The sequence below is a fragment of the Chiloscyllium punctatum genome, chromosome 2 (genome assembly GCF_047496795.1).
Source record: "Chiloscyllium punctatum isolate Juve2018m chromosome 2, sChiPun1.3, whole genome shotgun sequence".
NCBI lineage: Eukaryota > Metazoa > Chordata > Chondrichthyes > Orectolobiformes > Hemiscylliidae > Chiloscyllium > Chiloscyllium punctatum.
In genome coordinates this window covers 72082727-72108836 of record NC_092740.1, presented here as the reverse complement: position 1 = coordinate 72108836, position 26110 = coordinate 72082727, and the positions used below count along the sequence as shown (strand labels likewise).

The following is a 26110-nucleotide window of genomic DNA, read 5'->3' as shown; positions in this document are numbered from 1 at the left end:
AGCTCTGCCTCAGGAGGTGGTGGTTGCAGAGTCATTAAAAATAGACAAAAATCACAACACCAGGTTATAGGCCAACAGGTTTATTTGGAAGCACTAGCTTTTGGACCGCTGCTACTTCATCAGGTGATAACCACCTGATGAAGGAGCAGCGTTCCAAAAGCTAGTACTTTAAAATAAACCCATTGGACTATATCCTGATGTTGTGAGATTTTTAACTTTACCCACCCCAGTCCAACACCAGCTCCTCCACATCATTAAATATAGATTAGCATTAGGCAGTAATATCAAAGGTTAGTGGGGCTAGATGGAAGTGTGGAATCATGTGGTATACATCAGCCATGACCTTCTTGAGTAGCGGAGAAGATTCAAAGGGCTGAATGGTCTACTTCTGTTCTTATTTCATATGTTTGTACCTTGCTTGTGGTACCTAGCAGTACAAAAGTTGGCTTCCATGTTTTCTAGTTTTACAATAGTAACCTCACTTCAAAGTTACTTCATTCCTATTAAGCATTTCAGCTCATTCAGAACCTGTGAAAGGTGTTAGTTGAATATTACTCAATGATTGGTTCCCCTGTGTTTTTAAAAATCTGAAATTTAAGTGAGGAACAGAATACACAACAAAACAAATTATATTCCCACGCTAACTTGATGGCAGTTCATCTTTACATCAATGTATAAACAAGAGTCTACTGGCTAAAAAATGTTTTAAGACTTAACACTTGGTTGAAAATAGTTAACATTTAAAAAACTGACAAACCAAATCTTATTTACCTAGAGCAAGAGTAGTTTTATTTTGTACATTTTTACCACGATACAAACAGATCATTTATGGCAAACACACTAAACATGCTAAGATCCACAACAAACTTCTGGCTCTTGATAGAATCATATCCTACCCATATTCATTCTCGATTTTCCCTCTTATTACAATAGAATCATAGAACGGTTCCAACACAGGAGATCATTCAGCCTTTCCTTCTCTGCCAGTTCTCTGCAAGAGCAACTCAGTCAAGATATATCAACTTTCATAAGGAATTATCTAATAGCGTCCCAGAAAATTGAAGGTCGTATTATGTCACAAAATGGGTTTATGCTATTGAATTGCTCCCTCTATTGCATTCCTGCTCTCAGCTGTACTATATAAGCCCTACATTTTCCCATTAGAAAGGTGTAAAACAAAAAGTCATAAGATAATTTGGACAAGGAAGAATATTTAACCCATAACAGATTATCCAAGCAGGTGTTTCCTTTAATAGCCCCACTTTCTAGTTTAATGCCTAAATATGTTCTTGGTTCTACTATTCAATTGAAAAAATGTTACATCAAACAATCAATCAATCAAGCTCAGAGAAAGTGAGGACTGCAGATGCTGGAGACCAGAACTGAAAACGTGTTGCTGGAAAAGCGCAGCAGGTCAGGCAGCACCCAAGGAGCAGGAGAATCAACATTTCGGGCATAAGCCCTTCTTCAGGAATGAGGAAGGTGTGCCAAGCAGGCTAAGATAAAAGGTAGGGAGGAAGGACTTGGGGGAGGGGCGTTGAGGATGCGATAGGTGGGAGGAGGTTAAGGTGAGGGTGATAGACCAGAGAGGGGGTGGGGGTGGAGAGGTTGGGAAGATGATTGCAAGTCAAGAAGGCGGTGCTGAGTCCAAACGTTGGGACTGAGATAAGGTGGGGAGGGGGAGGGGAAATGAGAAAGCTGGAGAAATCTACATTCATCCCTTGTGGTTGGAGGGTTCCTAGGCAGAAGATGAGACGCTCTTCCTCCAGGCGTCGTGTTGCCATGGTCTGGCGATGGAGGAGGCCAAGGACCTGCATGCCCTTGGTGGAGTGGGAGGGGGAGTTAAAGTGTTCAGCCATGGAGCAGTTGGGTTGGTTGGTGCGGGTGTCCCAGAGGTGTTCTCTGAAACGTTCTGCAAGTAGGTGGCCTCCCAATATAGAGGAGGCAACATCGGGTGCAGTGGATGCAGTAAATGATGTGTGTGGAGGTGCATGTGAATTTGTGACGGATATGGAAGGATCCCTTGGGGCCTGGGAGGGAAGAGGGGGGTGGGGGGGAGAGGGGGGGGGAAAAAGGTGTGGCCGCAAATTTTGCATTTCTTGCGGTTGCAGGGGAAGGTGCCAGGAGTGGAGGTTGGGTTGGTGGGGGGGTGTGGACCCAATGAGGGAGCCGCGGAGGGAGTGGTCTTTCCGGAATGCTGATAGGGGAGGGCAGGTAAATATATCCTTGGTGGTGGGGTCTGTTTGGAGGTGGCAGAAATGGCGAAGGATGACATGATGTATCTGGAGGTCGGTGGTGTGGTAGGTGAGGACCAGTGGGGTTCTGTTCTGGTGACGATTGGAGGGGCAGGGTTCAAGGGCAGAGGAGCGGGAAGTGGAGGATATGCAGTGGAGAGCATCGTCAACCATGTCTGAGGGGAAATTGCGGTCTTTGAAGGAGACCATCTGGGTTGTTCGGTATTGGAATTGGTCCTCCTGGGAGCAGATGTGGCAGAGGCGAAGAAATTGGGAATATGGGATGGTGTTTTTACAGGGGGCAGGGTGGGAGGAGGTGTAATCGTTGGATATGTGGAACAGTCAGTCTTCCACAGCTACACTGGCACCACCCCCCACCTTTTCCTCCGCTACATCGATGACTGTATCGGTGCAACCTCGTGCTCCCATGAGGAGGTTGAACAGTTCATCCACTTTACAAACACCTTCCACCCCGACCTCAAATTTACCTGGACTGTCTCAGACTCCTCCCTCCCCTTCCTAGACCTCTCCATTTCTATTACGGACATTTACTATAAACCGACCAACTCCCACAGCTACCTAGATTACACCTCCTCCCAAGTCCCTCCTCCCTACCTTTTATCTTAGCCTGCTTGGCACACCCTCCTCATTCCTGAAGAAGGGCTTATGCCCGAAACGTCGATTCCCCTGCTCCTTGGAAGCTGCCTGACCTGCTGCGCTTTTCCAGCAACACATTTTTCAGCAATCAATCAAGCTCTCTAAGAATAATTTCCGGGTATCAATGATAAAAGTTTTTTTTGAAGAGTTTAGTGAATATTGGCTTACATTATTTTCAGATCCAGAGTCTTCATCTGCATACAATTCACCACTCTTAAGAGCCTCTAAGATTCTCTCTTATACTGCTTTCCCAGCTTGCATAACCTGAGCATCTGTAATTGTTTCTTATAACTCATCTACAACACTGGAAATCAACATTATGGTTTTTCTCTGTTCTGATCTCCAGCAATAAAATGGCCAGCATGCACAAGCAACCAAAACCCGACATGTTATTTCACCAGAGACCTATACCAGATTTAATTTCCTCCAAACAATTCTTGTTCTTTTAGCTATGAAGCAAAACATGTTATTGGCTTTGTAGAGTTCAGCTAGGTCGTTTTAAACACTGAATCTACCAAAACTTTTGGACTTCTTTCCTGTTCATCAATATTTATTTCAACACTGTTATAAATAATTTGTCTGCTTATTTTTCCATTCATGTTCAGTGGCTTGCTCTTATTCAAATTCAACTTTGTCTATCACAATTTTCCCTCAAACATACTTTATCCATTGCACTTTGTGTACTACTTCACTGATTCCACGGACTCTGTACTTAGTTGCATTGTCAAATCTGCCCACTTTGGAAACTCCTTAACTTCTTCTAATAGACCGTCAAAGGATCTGAGAATGAGGACTTGGAAAGGAGTAGAAAATAAAAGTATGTTTTGGGAGAAGTGGGGTAAAGGGTATTATACCACACACATTCAAATTTTCATTTGTTGGGCCATTTGACAAAACAAAGTAATGATATTATTTTAGTTATTGTTAGAATAGAAAACCAAGCATATGTAAGTGTTTAATCTGAAGAATACATTTCAAAAGTGCACAGAGAGCTGGTTTAAATTAAGTTTACTTTCTAGCTTACTCTTCAAAGTACAAAAAATATTTTAGATTCCAAAATGAATGAAATTCAATTAAATGATACACTGCTGCTGTTAGTAGCTACTCCTGACAGACAATTTCCTGTACTGATATGTCACACTCTTCTGTCTTGCAAATTCTCACATTGCCACTGTACTATTGTGTAGCTTTTCAACTCTGATAAAATAGCCAAAAAAAGACATTTTCTTTTCCAGATATCACATTATATTTGCTCCAATCATTTTAACACCTCTTCATTTGTCTATATATGGAATTCTAAGCATACATAGGAGCATAAAAAAATGGAAGCAGGGGTTGGCCATTTGGCCCTTCAAGCCTGCTCTGCCATTCGATACGATAATCACAGTTCACGATTTCACCCCATACTTTCTGGGCCCTTTAGCCACAAGAATTATAACTAACTCCCTCTTGAAAACACTTGATCTTTTGGCCTAAATTGCTTTCTGTGCAGTGAATTCCATGGGCTCACCACTGTCTGGGTAATGAATCTTTTCTTCCTCAGTCCTTAATGACCTACCTTGTATCCTTAAACAGTGACGCCTGGTTCTGGACTCTCCAGTTATTGGGAATCTCCTTCCGCACTTTTACTCTGTCTGGTCCTGTTAAAACTTTATAACTTCCTATGAGAAGCATCCTCGTTTATCTAAATTCTACTAAAGATAACCAATCCAGTCTCTTTCTATGTCAGTCCTGCCATTCCACGAATCAGTGTGGTAAACCTTTGTTACACTCATTCTACAACCTAAACATTCTCCCTCAACTATACACAATATTACAGGTATGCAATTTCAGCAAGGCCAGAACAATTGCAACAAGATATCTTTGTTTTTGCACTGGAATCCTCTCATTATGAAGGCCAACATACCATGAGCCTTCATTACTTGCTACACCTGCATGCATACATTCAGCAACTCCTCATATGCCAATATTGTTGCAACTCCCTCTTTTCCAATCTGTTACCATTCAGATTTAACCTTCTTATTTTTAACCAAAGTGGATATCCTCACATTTATCCATATTATACTTAAATCGGTCATGAATTTGCCCACTTACTCAACTTGTCCAAATCAGAGTTCTCTGCTGCATCCTCCTCATTCTACTAGTTACATTCTCATAAAATTCTAGTAGATTTGTCAAGCATGTCTTCCCTTTCAAAAATCCATGCTGACTACGTAATCCTATTACTTTTCTTGTGGCCAAGTGTTTTGCTATTAAATCTTTCATAACAAATTCAAGCGTTTCCCCCCCCCCCACCCCAATATTAATGTCAAGCTCATGTTGGCTTTCATTCTCATCAATTTTCCCAACACCCCATTTCCTACCAATTTTCATTTTTCTCCCTCTTACTAGATCTCGCATCACCCAACATTTTTGGGACATTGTGTTCTCTTTTGTGAAAGGGAAGCTAAAGATATTTAATTGGTCAGCCATCTCTTTGTTCCCCATCATAACTTCCCATTTCTGACTGTAAAGGACCTGTATTTGTCTCCACTGATCTTTTTCTCTTCACACACCAATTGAAGCTTCTATAACCAGTTTGTATGTTTCCCACAAGTGCATGCTCAGTGTTTTCCGCTCTTAAATCAATCCCTTTTTTTCCTTTGATGGAAAACTAAAACTGTCTCAATCCTCAGATTTGCGACTGTTTTTAGCCAATTTTTATTCTGCTTTCTTGGATCCAAAACTATCCAGAATTTCCCTTATTAGCAGGGTCCCCTTTCCCATTTTATTTTTCTACCAGACAAGAATTAAAAATTGTTGCACTTGACCCATACACTCTAAATGTTTGCCAGGGCTTGTCCACCAGCATCTCTTTCAGTAACATTCCCAGATGTATCATAGCCAGTTCATGCCTCATAGCTTCATGGTTTCCTTTATTTAGCTTCAGGACCCTTGTCTCAGAATCAACTACATCACCCTCCAACTTATTGAAGATTACATCTTAGCAACTGCATTTCATAGGCAGCTATTTTCCTCCACAGGACTTTACTTAAAGTCTAGATTTCTGAGGCAAACAAAACAGTGTAGTACCTCTCAGTTTTATCCTTGCACTTTATTGTTGCCATCTCATCTTTCATCTTCACAAAATTACTTCCAGCTGTCTCTATCTTTATTTTGACTTTGTCACATTTGTCCTAAATAGATAAACCTATTCAACCATCAACTGAAATCTTCTGAAATACTTTCTTCTAATGTATTCCTTTAAACAAACTTTGTATTTGTCTTTTCAGTGTTCATACTTATCAATATTCCAAAATTCGAGGCTTGATTTGATCCAAAATATTTTGCAGGACTTCTGATTCTGCAAGCAGCACTGTGCATCATGTACTAGCTTACGATTTTCACGCTGGAAGAGTATCTAATTCTCTGAATATTTGTTTTGTTTACAACTGAAAATTTTGGTGACAATACACAGCCATGTATATCTCCTTTTCATTTGAAGCAAAGCCTTATGGTCTATACTCGAGCCTGATCTTCACAAAGGCCTTGTAAACCTTATATCTTTACTGTCAAGGTCTCATTGAAATTTCTGTTAGCTTAAGGTGATAAACAGAATCACAATTTTAAAAAGCAAAACATACAACTTAAGAAATAATTTTGACTCACTGTATGTGTTACCTCGAGGGGAAGAGGGCTCTTGTAATGCACTGCTTGATAGTCTCGCTGGACCACCAAATAAAACTACAGATATTGGCGTTACAGCAGAACAGCAACGTATGTTAGCTATTCGGTGTGCTCTTGTCATTTCATCATAAATAAGCCAGTCAGTGGGCAATGCTTGAACAGCCACAGCTTGTCCGTTTGCTGGAGGAATCTAATACAAAATTAATGCTTATATGTTAGAATAACATTTTCACAAAGAATAACTTAGCCATGTGACAAAAAAGTGAAATACCATGGACATTTGAATGGAATAGCCAGTCATATTTGCTTTGATTAAACATGCATTTTTTAGGAAGTTCCAAGTTTATTAAATGCTGAAAAGGATTCCAGACTAATCTTACAATGGCACAAATCCTACCTTTTTATACTGTGGTTGGCTGAGAACAGAAGTAGGGTGAAATCTGACTTTCTTTTCTTTGGACCCAGTCAGCAATAAATTCTCTCTGTCAACGTGGATAAGATTTGGGTACATGCCTGCAACTAAAGCAGCTTTCACCACAGCCCAATTCTCAGAGTTTGTGTTTACATCTCGAATGTCACCACCCCCACGTGCTCTCACAAAACCTGAGAGGCAATTTTAAAATAGGTTGAAGAAAATCAATAAAATTTCAAAGCAATCAAGTCAAGCCAGTCTGTAATATATTTACATAAACATAAATTTAAATATTGCTCATTTGAAGGATTTGCAGGCAAGTATTATGCACTCAGCAGCTAAGTGGTAAAGCATCAGGTTTGAATGATAGTGAATTGGGCTACCTGCAGTTAAATTTCATGGGAAATAACAATAAAGCTTATATCCTCATTATAATATTTTAAAGCACCAAGCTCCCTGAAGCAAGGCGGTTGCTTGACCACCATGCCAAGTTTTAAAACTGCCTGCCCAATATTCATCCATTCAATAAGTGCTCTCTTAGCCAGTGACATCCACATTTCATAAAAAATTTTTTAACAATCTTCACCCACAGAGCGGTGAACCTGTGGAATTCATTATGACAGAAAGTGGTTGACGTCCAAACATTGTGTACTCAGGTAGGAGGTAGATATCACTCTTGTGGCTAAAGGAATCAAGGGATATGGGGGAAGGTTGCGGGTTCCGATTAGAGTGTTGAGCTCGATGATCAGCAATGATCATACTAAATATAGTAGATACAGCTCGAGGGGTTGAATAGCATTCTCCAACTCCTTTGTTCGCATGGAATTCACTTTTAAAAAATGTTTGTGGTGTTTCAAATTTTAGCGAACAGCAGTGTAATTTGAAATACAGCAACCATTACTTTCAACTTATCAACAAAATCGGAGGAAGGGTCACTGGACCACAAATATTAACTCTGATTTCTCTCCACAGATGCTGCCAGACCGACTGAGTTTTTCTAGCAATGTGTGTTTATTTCTGACTTCCAGCTTCCGCAGATCTTTTGGTTATTATTAATTCTATCTCTCCATTTTAATATCAATTTCCTCCTCATCAGGGGTTTGGACTTGCCATGGGTTTTTTTTTCTGATCAACAAAGAAACATATTTTGCAAATGAAGACAAAGTAAGCCAACACCATTAATAAGAATCAAGACAAAACTCATCTTCCAACAAGTGACTGAGAGATATGGTTACATTTTGAAGGTAGTATTGTGGACCCTTTTTTTATTGGGTGTATGCAGATTCCAGTTATAAAGTCAGATAAGTACAGCACAGAAACAGACCCTTCGGTCCAACTCGGCCATGCCGACCAGATATCCTAAATTAATCCAGTCCATTTGCCAGCACTTGGCCCATAGCCCTCTAAACCCTTCCTATTCATGTACCCATCCAGATGCCTTTTAAATGTTGCAATTGTACCACCTTCCACCACTTCCTCTGGCAGCTCATTCCACCATGCTCTGCGTGAAAATGTTACCCTTTAGGTCTCTTTTATATCTTTCACCTCTCACCCTAAACCTACGCCCTTTAGTTCTGGACTCTCCCACCCCAGGAAAGAGGCTTTGTCTATTTATCCTATCCATGCCCGTCATGATTTTATAAATCTTTGTAAGGCCATACCTCAGCCTCCAACGCTCCAGCCTATTCAGCCTCTCCCTGTAGTTCAAATCCTCCAACCATGACAACATCCTTGGAAATCTTTATTGAGCCCTTTCAAGTTTCACAACATCCTTCCGATAGGAAGACGACCAGAATTACACACAATATTCCAAAAGTGATTTAACCAATGTCCTCTAAAGGTGAAACATAACTTCCCAAGTCCTGTTCATCTCTACTTACCTGATGCCCTGAGTTGTCCCAATAATTGGGTTCTCATGCCAATAATGATTTCCATAGTAGCTTGAGAAAGAAAGTTTTTTTCACAGAATGCTCTCTCCCAGCCATCACTCCGAGCTTTTTGCCAAGCCTGAAAGAAAATAAAGCAGTATACAGTAAAAGAAATATCTAAAATTACAAATTAAATGTATCAACCTTTCACAATGTGTAGTGCAAATTTAACCTATCGGTCTGGATTTTCCAATGACTAAATTTTTTTTTAAATGCCATGGGTACCCTGGGAATGTCTGATGTAGCAGACATCAAGAAAATTACTCAGGAATTTCAAGGTTCTGTTGGACAATTCCCCCCCCCACCTTAACCCAAAGTGTCAATTTAAATCAGAGTATTTCACTGAAGTTAAATAGGAAATTATTCAGTACAAATTAGACTTTTAAAAGCAGAGTCTAATTCCTGACTAACTATTCAACTGAACCCCTCCCCAAATTAACATACACCTCTCCCAAATATAAATCTCAAAAATCCCTTACACTCTCCATTCCCTGATATCCCTACTCAACCAAAATTATCCTAAACACACCTGGCACCCTATTCCTGACTGGGAAAATAGAGGTGTGGTATGCCTACCATGAACTATTCTGCATTCCAAGGAACCTTTCAGATTTAAACAAAGCTCCACATTTCTAAAAAGGTCCTTGATCAGAATCTCTCATCAGAAATGTGGAGTTCTTTCTTACATTAAAAAAGGCTCAGACAGACAATCCACATACAATTGCACTCCTGGAAAATCTGGTTCATTGTTTCCCAATTCAACAGCACCATTTTACGGACAGCCTCAGCATCTCTGCTGCATCCATATTTTGGCGAACACAAAACAAAACAGGCAAAAGCAAAAAGTCCATTCGTATTTTTATCATCATACATGGTACACTCATTAGTATGGAAACATTCCTTATAGAAAGTAACATAAAACATGGGATGTAGTAGGGTTAGGACGAGGAGAGTGTGGAGATGAATAAACCAGAGAATGAGGTAAAATCCCAAGACCATTTGAAAATTTGTATTCCTTTAAAGGAAAACTCTAATAATGAAAACAAAGCAACAGTTTTTAAGTAAGTTGCCATGGAGAATCTGTACTGTGGTAGAAATTCAACTCATTCATCAATGTGCACAAATGAAAAGAAAATTTTTGCCTTATTTGAGCATATTTCAATAAGGTGAATTCAGACCCAAACCAATGCAATTTCCTTTCAACCTTCCTGAAATAACCTGACATCTGTAAGAACATAAAAAACATGAGATATTGTAGATAATCTGACCTTTCAAGCCTGTCCTGCCATTTTCAATAAGGTCACGTCTGCATCTGCATAACCCTCAACTCCCTTGTAGATCAAAAATCTGTTGTTACATCTCACCAAAGTATTATATTGGAAATCAAGCTGAATTATTCCACAAGTCATTGCAAAATTCCCAAATTTACCAGTCTTTCAAACTCAGGTTGATGGAAAATACACACCGGCTTTCTGTACTTAACAAGAATTATTATCTGTTATAAATAAATAGACTCTAGTCACTGGTAAACAATTGTGAATTGATAGATTTAGTAGATATACTAACTCCACGCTGACAGTCACCCCAAGTTAGAATTGGACCCAGGTCCCCCGTGGAGGCAGCAGTTCTAACCACTGTGTCACCCTGTAGTATACTATATTTAGATTTACCCTAAATGGCTGTAATAAGTATTCCCTATTTTTATACTACATCCCCATTACAATAAAACTTACTATTCCATTTTCCTTCCTGATCTGCAGTCTTTTTCTATTCAAATAACATTGTTTTTCCATTCTTCCCACGAAAGCAGACAACCCAACAGAGCTTCAGGTTCAGGTAATCCCCACAAAATTAATACCTACATTACAGTAGCAAAAATCAGTTCTAAAGGGAAGGTGAGGCCTAGTGATATTAATGCTGGACTGTTAATCCAGAGACCCAGGTAATATTTTGGGGTTTCAAATGCTACCATAGCAGATGGTGGAATTTGAATTCAATATAAATCTGAAGTTAGGAGTCTAATTATGACCATGAATCGACTACAGGTTGTCAGAAAAACCCATTTGGTTCACTAACGTCTTTAGAGAAAAAAGCTGCCATCCTTATCTAGTCTGGCCTACCTGTGAATCTAGACAGATGTGTAACTACCTCCTGGGCAATCAATATTGGGCTAACTAGCAATACCCTCATCTTATAAATGAATTTTTAAAAAAAGACAAAACTAGACAAAGATGACGTTATGGAGGTATTTTTCACATTCAGTTTCCATAACAGACCTGGAAGGGATAGGGAGCAGCAGGGCGAGGATAAAATTGAGGACCAGGCTCAAGGTCCATCACTTGCCAGAGGAGAAACTTGCCAGCTAGATTAGACTGGCTTAAGTTTGAACAAGTGAGAGCACAAGAAAACAACAAATTGTGGCATCATAAGGCCATGAATTGATTGATTGGTGAACATGGTAGTTGTGTTTCACTACCTCTAAAGTTAAGGAACTTGGATATGGAGCTGAAAATGTATTCCTCATTTTACTAAAGGTTCAGCAAAAGACTAAGTTAACTTCATTGAGTGGATGCCAGTCTTTTTTTTTTAATTATAAGGTCTTTTCTCAAATACATAAGAGAACTGGAGGGTAGTTCTGACCTTGAATGCACCTACGTGGGAACGCTAGGATGTTTTCCGTGTCCTTAGCCATATCATGAGTTGCAACCAATCCAATGGCATAATTGCATTGTAGATAGCAAGTTTATATATATATGGTTATCTTGCATTTTAGAAAGTCAAATCAAAGTAGGAGTTTCATGGTGAAAGGTAGGGCCTTAAAGAGTGTAGTGGAACAGAGCGTCTTTAGTGCACGAATCTTTGAAAGTGGAGTCACAGTTAGACAGGGCAGTGAAGAAAGCTTTTGGCACACTGGCCTTCATCAATCAGGGCATGGATGAGAGAAGTTGGGAAGTTATATTGGAGTTGTACAGTACACTGGTGAGGGTGCACTGGAGTACTGTGTTCAGTGTTCAGTGTTGGGTCACCTTGTTATAGGTAGGATCTTATTAAACTGGAATGTGTACAGAAGAAATTTAAAATTATGTTGCCAGGACTCAATGGTCTGAGTTACAGGGAGAGGTTAGACAAGCTAGGACCTTTTTCTTTAGAGCATAAGAGACTGAGGGGAGATCTTATAGAACTGTAAAGATCATGAGATGCATGGATAGGGTAAATAAAGTCTTTTTCCCCAGAGTTGGGAGATCAAGGATTAGATCAATTTAAGGTTAGAGGGGAAAGAATAAAAGAGAACCTGAGGGGCAGGTTTTTTTATTGGTATACATATGAAATGAGCTGCCAGCAGAAGTGGTTGAGGCAGATACATTAACATTTAAAAGGCATTTGGACAAAAACATGAATAGGAAAGGTTTAGAAGGATATGGGTCAAGTATACAGAAACCGGGTTAGCGTGGATGGACGTTTTGGTTGGCATGGAGCAGTTTGGGCCGAAGGGCCCGTCTCCATACTGTAGGCAGCAACAGAGTATGGAAGGAGAGAGGGAAGTTCATACAAGCAGCACTATGGTGCAAGCATGCCCACAGTAGACATCACTTTCCCACCTCTGATGAAATTGATGATTCATTTGAAAACTTCAGCCACAGAGAAGTCCATGGCACTATGGCTAGCACAACTATACAAATATAGCAAGTTGGAAGAGCAATAGCAACAAGATATATTTGATAATTATGGGAACAGATAGGGCTTCTGCAGTCATTCAGTGACTACAATGATTCCCCCTGGAACCAGGGAGGCATATGTCATCCTGCATTTGCGTCAGTGGTTACTGAACACCCTGAAAGGGATGGATGAATTGTCAACAATTGCAGTTCACACTGGTACCAACAACATAGGCTAAAAGGAATGATGTGGTCCTCAATCAAAACTTAAGTTAGGTAGCAACTTCACAAGCAAGACCTCAAAACTAGTTCTCTCCATATTACACCTAGTACTACATACAAGTGAATACAGAATTGGGTGTTAGAACTGACACTTAGAAGGTATATCCTTTCATTATCTAGTCCCACTCCTCCATTAGTCATAAAAAACTTTAAATTAAAGCCAATTAAAAGTTCTGAAGGAGAGTCAACAAGACTAGAAGTATCAATTCTATTTCTTTCCTCATAGACTGGACAAACTTCAGGTTCTTTTGTTTTTATTTCAAATTTAAAATTTAGCCACATTGGTGATATGGCCATTGTAAATCTCAGACTGCATCAGGTTAAGCAATGAGAACAAGTCAATAACCAAAAAAGAAATTGCTCAAAAGATGAAAACATTAACAGTTAAATCATGCACATGTAAAAATTAACACACAATTCTCAGGAATAGCAAAAAAATGAAAATGACACAGTATGTTAGCATTAAAGACTTTGGCAAAGTAATAGCTAAATGCAGGAAAAAAACGATAAATCGCAGATTGTGCCGAAATGGTGTTCTGATTCTGAAATTATTCTGTGCACACATATCTGCTGGCACTGTGGTGTCTTCCTGGACAGCTGCATTTTGCTTAATTCTCTTTGCTTAATGTTGTGGAGTAGATTCCAAGAAAGTAGTAAAAATGACATTTATTGGGTTTTCAGCTCATACTTTTGTGGACAAGAGAGACAGCAATCTACTGTGTCTGAAGCTGGTCAAATTCTCTCTCAGAGTTCAAAAATGTAAATTGTCTTATCCCACTCTCAAACCGAACCAAGTGACTTATCTCTGCAGGTTCTCTAGACTGTAAGATTCTATTCAAGCTCTCTGCTCCTTGTGGATGCAACAACGTTGTCATTGTAACCAATATTTTCCTTAGCAAAGTTATCTTTATAGAGTGCACATAATCATTAAAAATCAATATTTGAATCACATCTTTTTCTAGAAGAGGATAATTTGAGTTTGTGACTGGAAGTCACACCAGAGTCAACATCCCAACAAACATCTTGAAATGAATGCTAACATTGCATTTGTCTTCCTAGCTGCCAAAAAACCTGTATGTTAAACGTCATAGAATCCTGGACTAGGACTCCCTGTGCTTCAGATTTCCACAGCCTCATTTAGAAAATAATCTACACCTCTACTCTTCCCACTAAAACACATAACCTCACACTTTGCCACATTCTGTTCCATCTGTGATTTCTTTGCTAACTTTCCTGGGCTGTTCAATCCTTTTGCAGCTTCCCCATTTCATCACCACCTGTCCCTCCAACCATCTTTGTATCTTCTGCAAACTTAGCAACATCCATTAATATATAACATGAATAGGTGAGATTCCCAACACTGAAACTTGCAGAACTCCACCAGTCACCTGAAAAAGATCCCTTTATCCCCAATCTCTGCCTTTTGTCAATTAGTCAATTCTTTATCCTGGTCAGTTCCTTACTCCTAACACTCTTGTCTTATTTAGCAGCCTCCAGTACAACACCTTCTCAAAGGCCTACTGGAAATCCAAATAGATCACATCTATTGGTTGATCTTTGTCTAACTTGCTCACTACCTCCTCAAAGAATTCTTACAGATTTGTAAGGCATGTTCTCCCATTGACAAAGCTGTGCTGACTCAGCCCTATCTTGCCCTGCACCTTTCATGTAGGAGGAAGTGAGGACTGCAGATGCTGGGGACCAGAGTTGAAAAATGTGGTGCTGGAAAAACACAGCAGGCCAGGCAGCATCTGCACTTCCATGTACTCCACTATCTCATCCTTAATAATACACTCTAAAATCATACCGACGACTGTGGTCAGGCTAACCAGCCTATAATTTCCTGTCATCTGCCTCCCTCCCTTCTTAAACAGTGGAGTTATATTAGCCATTTTCCAATTCACTTGGACACGTCCCAATAGCAGTGATTCATGAAAGATTGCCATCAATGCCTCCACAATCTTGTCAGCTATCCCCTTCAAAACTCTGGGGTGTACTCCACCTTGAGACCTTTTAGCTTCCACAGCACCTTCTCCTTGGTGACGGCATCCGATATGCCATTTTCAAGTTACACCTCCGAGATGAGCAAGTGATAGAAAGCGAGAGGGTGAAAAAAAGACAAATCAGTAGAAAAAAAAAGTGAGTGAAAAAGGCAGGGCCACAGAGAAAGAAAAAGACAAAAAGGAGAAAGTGAGAGAGAAAGAGAGGTTTTTAAGCAGTCAAACCCAGAGGAAAAGCCCCAAGATGCATAGACATTAGCAGATGTCCAGAAGCATAAATTAGATTCCCTACAGTATGGAAACAGGCCCTTCGGCCCAACAAATCCACAATGACCCTCCGAAGAGAACCCATCCAGACCCATTCCCCTTCCCTATATTTACTGCTGACTAATGCACAGAAAACCATGGGCAATTTAGCATGGCCAGTTCACCTGACCTGCACATCTTTGGAATGTGGGAGGAAACCGAAGCACCCGGAGGAAACACATGCAGACACAGGGAGAATGTGCAAACTTCACACAGACAGTCGCCCGAGACGGGAATTGAACCCGGGTCCCTGGCACTATGAGGCAGCAGTGCTAACCACTGAGCCACCGTGCTGCCCTTTTTAAAAACCTCAGGAGGTATAAAGCTGGCAAAGTATCAAAGATGATGATATCTTATAAGGTTACTGCATAAAGGTGTTTAGGGAACCTATGTTAAGTAACAGGTGAGTGGAGTGCACAGTTTGTTTTAAGGGTCTCGGGGAGAGCTGTTAACTAATAGCATCAAGCAAATGCATATAAATTTGCCAAAAGTTAACTCTGCGCCAACTGGGAAGAAGCTTGAGCATGGATACTGTGCATCTCTTCACTGAGGTTTAAACATCTGATAGGTTACTGCTGGAGTAATTGGGTTGAATATTTCTTTGATATTTGTAATGGGATTGTTCAAATCTTCTATAACATAAACAAAACAAACTATTTTAAGATTTGTCAAGGCAGATTTCACTCTGAGATATGACTAATCCTGAATTACTATGAGTTGGGAGCATAATAACATATAGCAATTTCAGCTAGAGGCAGAATACAATTCAAAATAAGCATAAGTAATTCACTTTATACCTGTTAGGTGTTCATTTCCTCAAATATGCAAGGCAATAATATTAGAAGGAAGTGATGTAAATAAATATTAATTCAATATTTAAAAAAATATTTAAGTGTCACAATGGGGTTCCGAACTTCTAATCATGAATTCTAAAAATTCTAAAAGCTTACCTGGAAAGCTCTTAAAAGAGCCATGTGATCACTAAATGTCCCTGCAGCAAAGCGTTTTCTGCACAACATTGAAGCACGCTTTTGTGAAGGTTGTACTGGTAGAACAAATGGATCTCGATAGGCCAGAGTGCAGGCAATAGTGAGAATAGGATCAAGGCACTTTAAAACTACAGCACAAAGAACCATCTTTCCCAGATGAGGCTCCACAGGAAGATCCGCTAAGTGGTAACCAAGTTCTGTTAGATCTTCCCAACTATCCATGGCATCTATAGTCTAGAAACAAAATTAGTATGATACATTTGCTTTAGATTATCTGTATTTTAAAATATATTCCTTACTTATAAAGATAAAAAGTATCTTGCACCTTGAGCATCTGAACTGCATTTCTAACAATAAGTGAAGGCGGAGGCTCTGGTGCTTTTGCAAGGAAGTCTGCAATTGGACAATTGATTGGAGCCAGCAGTTTGGTATGTAGGCAAAGTTCCTATGGACATAAACATGCAAATTAATCAATTACATTATAAAATTGATCATTCCAAACCTTGATTACATCTTTTTACAAATACTTGATTCAAATCCAGAATGATGCCTGAATGTTTGCACAGACTCAGCCAATGTAACACAATAAAACACATAAGGTGCAAGAAAAAAGCAATTTTAAAAGACTATTTTTTTCCCTCAATGCACAATTCTGCCAAAAACAATTCTAAGTATCAGTAGTGAATTAATTCAAAAACACTTCTCCATTTAATCCTTTGTTAGAGCAATAAAATTACATGCTTACAATTATTCATATGAAAAATATAAATAATGAAACAAACATGCACCTGCAAAGGCATCCGCAGCAACTCTGGTGTCTGAAACTCTAACAGGTTTTGGAATCGTAATCTGCTAAATAGGTGAAAGCAAATTCCTGGTTGGCAGCGCCCTGCCCTATTCAAACAGACAGAGATGAATTAATCAAGCAAGAGTCAATCTAGCATTGTCTTCATTTGTAACAATTTAATATTCCACAAAATCTCAGTTCACAAAAGACAACAAGCTGCTAATACTTTGGAAATATCAAATTGGTAAATACCTTGCTGATCATGATATTCTCAGAGCAGTGCTACAGGTTTTGTCTTGATTTGATATTCTCTAAATGCTAATCACTCCCTGAAGCATTGTGCATTGAGGGGCATGGCAGTACTGCCCAATATTCAACTAAACTAATAGAACAACTTTGAGTGTAACAGCAGCCCTTTCAAGGTTAAACCTGATATTCATCTCATCCATGCATCTCATTGCCAGATGAAAATGAAAACTAATAAATGTTTAAAACCTGGAACACAGAAAATGCTGGAAACACTCAGCATACAAAGCAACATCTCTAGTAATAAAAATAAAAAAACTGTTGGAAACACCCAGCATCTTGGAGAGAAAAGCATAACTAATGTTTTAGGTAATATCAGAGGTTTTATCAGAGCACATCTATCGCATCATCTGTGGCTCTGTTTTATAGAATCATAGAATCCTTAGAGTGTGGAAACATGCTCTTCTGCCCAGCAAGTCCACACCGACCCTCCAAAGGCTATCGCACCCAAAACCCATTCACCATTACTCAACATTTCCTCTGACTAATGCACTTAACCTTCACATCCCTGAACACTATGGGCACTATGGAGCACCTGGAGGAAATCCACTCAGACATGGGGAGAACGTACAAACTCCACACAGTCACCAGAGGCTGAAATCGAACCCTAGTCACTAGCGCTGAGGGCTTTCTACACAAATGCAACTTAACCTGAAAATTATTTGTTTCAAATTCAATATTGGAGAAGTTCTGATTAGATGTGGCCACTTCAGAAATACCAATAAATAGTTCTGATCCTAAATTTTGAGGGTAAAGACATTAACAAAAGAGCTAAAAACTGTGGACCTGAAAACTGTATCCAATAAATAACTGTACTGATGACAGGCCACCCCAGACCATAAGACATAGGAGCAACCAATAGTTGCTCTCTATTTAGTCGAAAATTTGGCCCATTGCCTCTGCTCTGCCATTCAATATGATCATGGCTGATTTGATAACAATGAATTTCACTTCTCGGTCTGTTCCCCCATAACCCTCGATTTCCTTACCTGATTAGCAATCTGTCTCAGTCTTGCATCTACTTAGCAATCCACCCTTGACAGCCCTCTGCATGACAGAAACCACAGATTCACCTTCCTCATCTCCATCTTAAGAAAATGCCTCCTTACTCTGAGATTATGCCCTCTGGTCCCAGACTCTCCCAATGAAGAAACAACCTCTCAGCATCTCCCCTCCCTTATAAATCTTACATGTTTTCACAAGATTATTTTACTCTTCTAAACTCCAGTGAATACAGACCAAACACTCAAAAGAAAACGCCACACAGGCAGTCACCAGAGGCTGGAACTGAACTTGGGTCCCTGACATTGTGAAACAGCATTGGTAAGCCCTGTGCCATCTTATGGTCTACCCTACATCCTGAGACTGTGTCCCCAGTTCTAGACTCCCCAGACAAGAAAAACATCCTCCCTGCAATGAGCTGTCCAACCCTATTGTGTATTTCTAAATGCTAGTACATCCTTTATAATAGACTCCAACATTTTCCCAATGATAGATGCTAAACCAACTTGCTTATAATTAATTGCATTTGTCTCCTTTCTTTTTTTGAAAAAGTGTGTTACATTGACAGTTTTCAGATCCTCTGGCACTTTTCCAGAATTTAAGAATTCTTGCAAAATTACTCATAGTACATCCACTTCCTCTGCAGGCAGCTAGAAGCTAGTTTTCTGTTTGACACCTACAAACTTCAATTTTGCTAGAGCTCCTCTGTTCTATTGATTCCAATGTTGTCCTGAAGTCAGGGTCAACCACTCACCTTCTGTTCACTATTCAACTCTTACATCCACATATGTAATAGCATCTGGAGGGGAGAGTTACATGCAGAATCGAAGTTGAGAATCAATAAAACGAGTATGCACAAACAGGTTCTGCTTAATGTCACTCATTCCATAACTTTAGGATGATTCTGAAATGTTTACAGGATAGTATTTGACTGATTTACATTTATAGTATTCTTTGAGGCCACACATAATACTCAAGCAAGCTTCTAGAATGTCAAGTACATGTCCATGTCACGGATGAAAGGCTTGGTTGAGGTAATTAAATATGAACATGCTAAAAATCACAAAATCATAATACCTGCCCTTCCTCTGAACAGCACTCGCTTTAGAGATCCATACCATTTTTAACATTGTGACAGAGTTCAGTGCATCAAATGATTTCTGAAACAAAAAAAACATAACTGAAGCAATTAAAACTTCCCAAATTCAGAGTACTGTACACATATTGGTGCACATTAAGTACAAGTACCTCTTTCACTTTCCCAGAATCAATGACAAATACCACATCATTGACAGTAATACTCGTCTCTGCAATATTTGTGGAAAGAATCTGAAATAAGACAGAAAAATCAATTGTGGTTTAAATGAAAGAAAGAATAAAGCTTAAATCTAGAGTTCTTTTTCAACTCACAATTTTACGAATTCCATTAGGTAGACTTTTTAACACTTTCTTTTGATCAGATGTCTGCATGTTTGAATGAAGCATAAAAACCTGCAACCTAAAACAAAGTATAACACTGTTTAGATACTAATTTGCATTAAATCAAATAAAACAATTTTTACAATATATATAGGAGCAGTGTTACAGAATACCTTCATTTGCCTGGATTGGTACAGCTCCAGCAACACTCAAGCAGCTTAATAGCATCTAGAACAAAGCAGCCTATCATTCTGTTCATCACAGACACAGTGATAACAGTGTGTACTATCTACAAGATGCATTGCAGTAACTTACCAAGGTTTCTTTGGTAATACCTTCCAAATCCACAATCTCTACCACCTAGGAGAACAAGAAAGGCTGGTGCAAAAGAATACCATACCCTGCAAGTTCTACTCCAAGTCACACACCATCCTAACTTGGAACCATATCAGCATTCCGTTATTGTCACGGAGTCAAAATCCTGGAACACCCTTCCAAACAGCACTGTGGATGGTCCTGCACCATAAGGACTGTAGCAATTCAAGGTGGTCTCTCACCATCTCCCTCTCCAGAATAATTAGAGATGAACAAGAAATACTGACTGAGCCAGTGATGCCCACAACTCAAAACAAATAAAAACAGGGTGGAATCTTATGTCTCTTTGGCCAAGTGTTACTTGGATCAAATTTGTTTTAAGAGGGCTTTTTGCCACCAGGCTTGTACGTTTTTTTGCCATACCTTACCAAACTCACCTCAATAACTACTTTTCCCCCTCCCATGAAATCCCTATCATGAGTTTAGCACTATTTTAATATGACCTATTCCCAGAACAACTAGTCACTGCCAGTATATCCCAGAATTTACCAGCATTCTTTGCACCAGAGTCATCTTTAAAAGGCCACCCAGACAAGCAACAAGAGTCTGGAGCTTCCCTACACCATTCCCAACATTTACTCCAGACATGGAAGAGGGAAGTGGAGGTCTTGCTGGACAGGGTGGTGCACAAGTGCCCTCTTTCTTCAGGCCAGCAGAAGTGGCTAAGACATCAGACTGTGCCAGCCTGAGGTGGTCACCTGGCTCATTGCAGTCTCGGTCATCTGGAAGAGTGCAATCTGCTAGCATAAGTGCCATCAACCTCCTTCTATGTACCTTGCTTTCACGCTCTCTGCTACTGTACCCCATCTCCCATCAATACAAGTATTCCACTCTCTCTAGTGGCTACAGTACTCACTCTCAGTCACTCACCCCAACTTCAACCCCTAACAGCACTAACGCTGCATGACCTTGGAACTGCATAAACACTCACTCAGGAAACCTCTGGATCTCCACCAAACGTAACAATTGTGTCACCCACTTCTATCTTGCTTAATACATGCCTCCCTTTTTTTCAGGAAGAAACCAGCCAACAACAGGGAAAGTAACAAGAGTCAAGACCAAGATGCCCAAGGTGGGCTGCCTAACATTTGACTTCTCAAACCTTTTGTGAAGAGCATCCTGACTCTGATTGCCCCAAGTGTTCGACAGACAATGGCCAAATATCTGGACGGGTATTGGAGGCTGCCCTTGGATTTCAGTCCTGGGACACCCTTTAAGTGAGATTGTCTCCCTTGACTTGACTGAAGACTGCTGATAAACATGACAAGCCTCCTGGCTTTGTGTCTGTGCTAAGCAGCAAGGCAACAGAGTTCTCTCTATTATGTGCTCTCTCTGGTTGAGGGGGCAAAGCACAAAGTAGAAAGGCAATTCAAGGCAGGTATGCTTTGAGCATCCAGGTAGGCGCAAAGTGTGACAGCATTATGTCAGCAAACAAACTAGTTTGGAAATGCAACCTGGTACAATCCATCAGTGCATGCATGTTCCTGAGCACAAAGTCCTTGCAGCAGAGTTGCAATAATAATTGCTGGTGCAGCCCAAGGTGCAACTTTGAAATGCAGAACCATACTGAAACTGGATCAGAGATGTGCCAAGGTTCTTACAGCCTGGCACATATCAAAACTGAATGACCATGCAAGTATGATATGTGGGCTAGAGCCTCTGGAGTGTGCCCACTGTCCAACTCTCAGTTTCATGTCTAGAATTCCTGATGACTAGGAGAAAGTGAGGACTGTAGAGGCTGGAGACCAGAGTTGAAAAATGTGATGCTGGAAAAACACAGCAGGCCAGGCAGCATCCGAGGAGCAGGAGAATCGATATTTCGGGCATAAGCCCTTCTTCAGGCTTATGCCCAAAATGTCGATTCTCTTGCTCCTCGGATGCCGCCTGGCCTGCTGTGTTTTTCCAGCATCACATTTTTCAATTCCTGATGACTGGCTTGTTAAGCACGCTGGCAAGAGAGGAAGGTGAATTTTTTAAAAAACATTCTTTCATGGGATGAGGCTGTCACCGGCTGGGCAAGCATTTGTTCCTGAATCATAATTGCCCAGAGGGCAGATAAATGCAACCACTATGGTTCTAAATACACATAGGCCAGACCAGGTAGGAATGGCAGTTTCCTTCCCTAAAGGGCATTAATGAACCAAATGGATTTTTCCTACAATCGACAATGGATTCATGGTCACTACTGAACTCAAATTCATCATCTGCCATAGTGGGATATTAATGAGAATTGTGGCATGAATAATGCATTTAACAGGCTACAATTCCCTTTAAGTGGCGACTTGCCACACTGCTCAGAAGGTGCATAATGGATAGAAGTTGCTCCCATGCACGTGCCATTCCAACTCAAAATTCTGCCTGCAGCAGAGGTGCTCAGTGATGATGATTTAGGAGCCCAAATAGACCTCAAAATAAAATCTTTTTGTCAACAAGTCATCAATCCAATAAGGTTCAGGGTAAATCTATATTTCCACACCAATGTCTATAGGGCTGGAAACAAGACTTTGGCTTACAAAGTCAGTAAAACAGGGAGCAAGATAAGTGCTCAGCAGTGAAGTGTGCAAGTAGCTAGGCAAGAGGGACCCAAATTCAAAGAATTCATGACAGCAAAGAGGTTTTTTGCAGTTGAAAGTCAAGAGATGGAGGAAAAAAGTCCCTTAGTAAAAGAATGACAGAGTCAAAGCTAATAATTGTCATAATTATTGGGTCGAAAAACTATGATCGATGAACCAGGGTTTCGGTTGATGGGTGTGGCAAATTCTCACACTAACACATGATTAATTGTTGTGCTGATTCAGTAACTGCCTAAGAAACTTCTTACAAAAAAAGATTATATCTTTACTTTGGATTTGCTAAAGTTTATTTTTCATAAATATATGGTTTGGCTAAAAATAAAATTGACAAGCCAAAATCAAGGAAAACCTAAAAAAAAATTACAAGAGGAAAAGTAACAAAAAAGAGCAGAGGATAAAACCTGAAAAGGAGAGAAGCCTGTGGAGATGGAAAATTGGACTTGCTTCTTAATGAATATTAGAGTGGGAAATATATACATTTTAGTTAAGGAGGTGTAAATTGACATAAAGATGGCAAGAAAATATTAAAGGGTTTAGCTTTTTTATATAGAGAAACCATCAAGATCAAGATAAAATTTTAAGTAACAGCATGGGAGGATATAGCAGAAGTTCTGACGATCATTTTCCAATCTTCTGACTAAAGACATAGTGCTAGAGGATTGGAGAACTGCTAATGTTGTAGATATTTTCAATCAACCTATTCAGACATATTATGCCAGACCATTGGAATAAATGGAACCTGAACCCAGCCTTCTGAACCAGAGTTAGGGACGTGACTACTCTGTCACAAGAGCCCTCTGCTAACATTGTATGTTTATTTACAAAGGGAGAAATGGCACAACCAAATAACTACAAGCCAGTTCACATCCCCTCATCATCATTTGGAAAGGCACAGATTAATCACAAACTATCAGCATGGATTTGTGAAGGGAAGACTATATCAAATTAACTTGACTGTTCTTTTTAAAATAAAGCTTGAGGAGTGTAGGACATTCTACATTTTTATCCCTGTCGCATGTGGCAGATTGGTTAGAAAAGTAAGCCTCTAGCATCAAATGAATATGCCAAGTTAGATCCAAAACTGGCCAATGCAGGAAACAAATTACGGGTGTTTGTGACTAAAAGGCTATTTGCAGTGAAGTTAAAAATGATTTAATAATAGTTTGCTTGCTTTTCATGTGTATATTGTCATGACCAGGGGTGGTTAAAATAGTGGTCAGTAAATTGTAAATTAATTTAGCTCATTTAGCCACCTTTTCAGATTTTTTGAGTTTGCAATTTTAGAAAAAAGTAACCAGCAGCAAAGCTTTACTCTGAACAAGGTCAAAGGTTGATTTATCACGCAACTATTGCCAAATGTTTAGTAAAAACATGATAGTTATTTGATAAAATATAGATACAAAGATTTAAAGTAGACACTAATAAAAGATGTTTATAAAAAATGAAAGTTTCATCTCTTACTGGACAATTACTTATCTGCAGATTTCTCTTGCTGAAGCAAAGGGATCGAAAACTTAAAAGTGAGAATTGCCGCAAGTTGAATAGCCAAAAAGGTGTTTGCACAAATATACTCCAAGTAAAACAGGTTGAGAAAGCAGTTCTTGCAGATTATAAATACATTAAGGACAAAAGGGTAACTAGTGAGAGAATAGGACCCCGCAAAAATCAGCAATGCAGCCGACGTGTGGAGTTGCAGGAGATGGGGGAGATACTAAATGAGTATTTTGCATCAGTGTTTACTGTGGAGAATAGTAGTCAGATACTAAGACATATAGAGGAATAGGGCACTGGAGTGCATGTCCATTAATTACTACAGATAACATGATAAAGTGTTTAAGTAGTAATGTTCCTTGTCATGGAGTCATTGTCATTGGCATGGAAACCAATGGGTGGGAGACACAGATTTAAACTAATTGGAAGAAAGGTTTAGAGGAGATAAAAAGATTTTTCATCTAAAGTCTGAACTTCGCTACATAAAAATGTCAGAAAATGATCTGGCTGAAGGCAGGGTTTGAGTTGTGCAGACTATCCAGTTAAAAGCTGAAGGTGACTTATTTGCTTTAATGTGGTGCCTAATATGGGAGAAAATTGGTAATATGCCAGAATCTTCCTAGAGACCCTGAGGATGAAGCCCAGCTACTGGCTCATGGAGATCTTCCAGCAAAAAGCCAGGAAATATCTGATACATTCTTTAATACTTCCTAATAGTGCCAAAGTTGTGGCTGTAGGCATATGATATTTCACCTCCACAGTAATAATTTTGACACAGCGGCCAAATTTTTCCAACATCTTATTACTCTGCAGAACACCTCAAGGATATTCTCCTACCAACATCAGCAACGCCCATTCCTATGTTGGCTTGCTGGCAGACATCGCTACACACTCTGAATGGTCTTCATGTCCTTATTTGTGACCAATGGCTTTGATCAGAGATAGTTTTTTTTAGTTTGCCCCTTCTAGGAAATTCATGGTTAATATTCTATTGCAATCAATTTTGGGTATCTGACTGCTTATACAAAAGACATTTCTACAAATCTGTGCAAATGATTGAAATGCACAAAACAATTTTAATAAATGACAAAAATATGCACTTAATTACTTATTCCAGAAATTGTACATTGTACCTGTTTCAAAAACTTACTTGTGGGAATTATCAGCAAATCTTTTGTCATCATACAGTATGCGATCTCGGAGTCCTACGATTTCATCATACCCTGGTAAAAATATTAGAACTGCACCTGGAAATTTAACCATTAAGGCATTTTTAAAAATTTTGAGAACAATATTTTAAAAGACAGAAGAATGCATTATCATACTACTAAATCCTATTGAGTATAGGAATGTTTTCCTGACTATAGTACTCTTGTTATATTATCTCCTAAATTGGCAAAATGTGGATTCAGTCTGTTGAGGATCAAATTATGATCAAATCTCATCTGTTTTCCTCTTTGATTCTGTCAGAAGTCTCTTATTACTATTTCTACATCACTATTTCTACCATTCCTCACAATTACTGTCAACACAAAACATATCTCAGGCCTTAGAATCAATATGGAGGTCTAAGGTATATAGACAAGGGCTCAAAGAATAGGCAATGTACCAAAATATGTTGGATGCCTGCCCCAAGTGAGACTGACTGCAATCTCAAATCTACATTCCCACCTACACCTCAAACTTTCAACCACTTGGCTTACAAAGAATCTATTCATCCCACCTTAAAAATATTCAAAGAAGTACTCCAGATTCTAAGATTAACACCCTATCTAAAAAGCTACAATCATGAGTTTACTCAGGTGATGAATGAAGTTTGGGCAAGTGATAATGTTCCAGGTGTTGGTCTTAGCTCATTGAAAACAGATTGTTCCATTGCTCTGACATCATGTTAGTTGCATATTTAAATATAGTTTCAGGAGTCTGATTCAATATAAAACTTTTTTTTGATGGGAATTATTTGTGTATCATTCTCTTATTTTAGAGGGATTCCAGAAGTGGAGATTCCTCGGATGCAATCTTTGAAT

General features: G+C 39.4%; 1 protein-coding gene across 7 annotated transcripts in view; it reads right to left on the bottom strand.

Annotated features, from left to right (window-relative positions):
• ythdc2 (YTH domain containing 2) overlaps positions 1 to 26110 on the bottom strand; it is a 153289-nt gene that overhangs the window by 39995 nt on the left and 87184 nt on the right. For 5 of the 7 annotated variants that reach the window (XM_072583916.1, XM_072583964.1, XM_072583906.1 and 2 more), the window contains exons 15-24: positions 25234 to 25330; positions 19636 to 19723; positions 19474 to 19554; positions 19303 to 19385; positions 16919 to 17024; positions 16456 to 16575; positions 16092 to 16364; positions 8850 to 8976; positions 6955 to 7160; positions 6540 to 6747 (exon numbers count right to left, since the gene is read on the bottom strand). In XM_072583916.1, the coding sequence (XP_072440017.1) occupies positions 6540 to 6747; positions 6955 to 7160; positions 8850 to 8976; positions 16092 to 16364; positions 16456 to 16575; positions 16919 to 17024; positions 19303 to 19385; positions 19474 to 19554; positions 19636 to 19723; positions 25234 to 25330 (1389 nt within the window). The remainder of the gene's footprint in view (positions 1 to 6539; positions 6748 to 6954; positions 7161 to 8849; positions 8977 to 16091; positions 16365 to 16455; positions 16576 to 16918; positions 17025 to 19302; positions 19386 to 19473; positions 19555 to 19635; positions 19724 to 25233; positions 25331 to 26110) is intronic. The other 2 variants (XM_072583944.1, XM_072583954.1) reach the window with 1 other exon arrangement.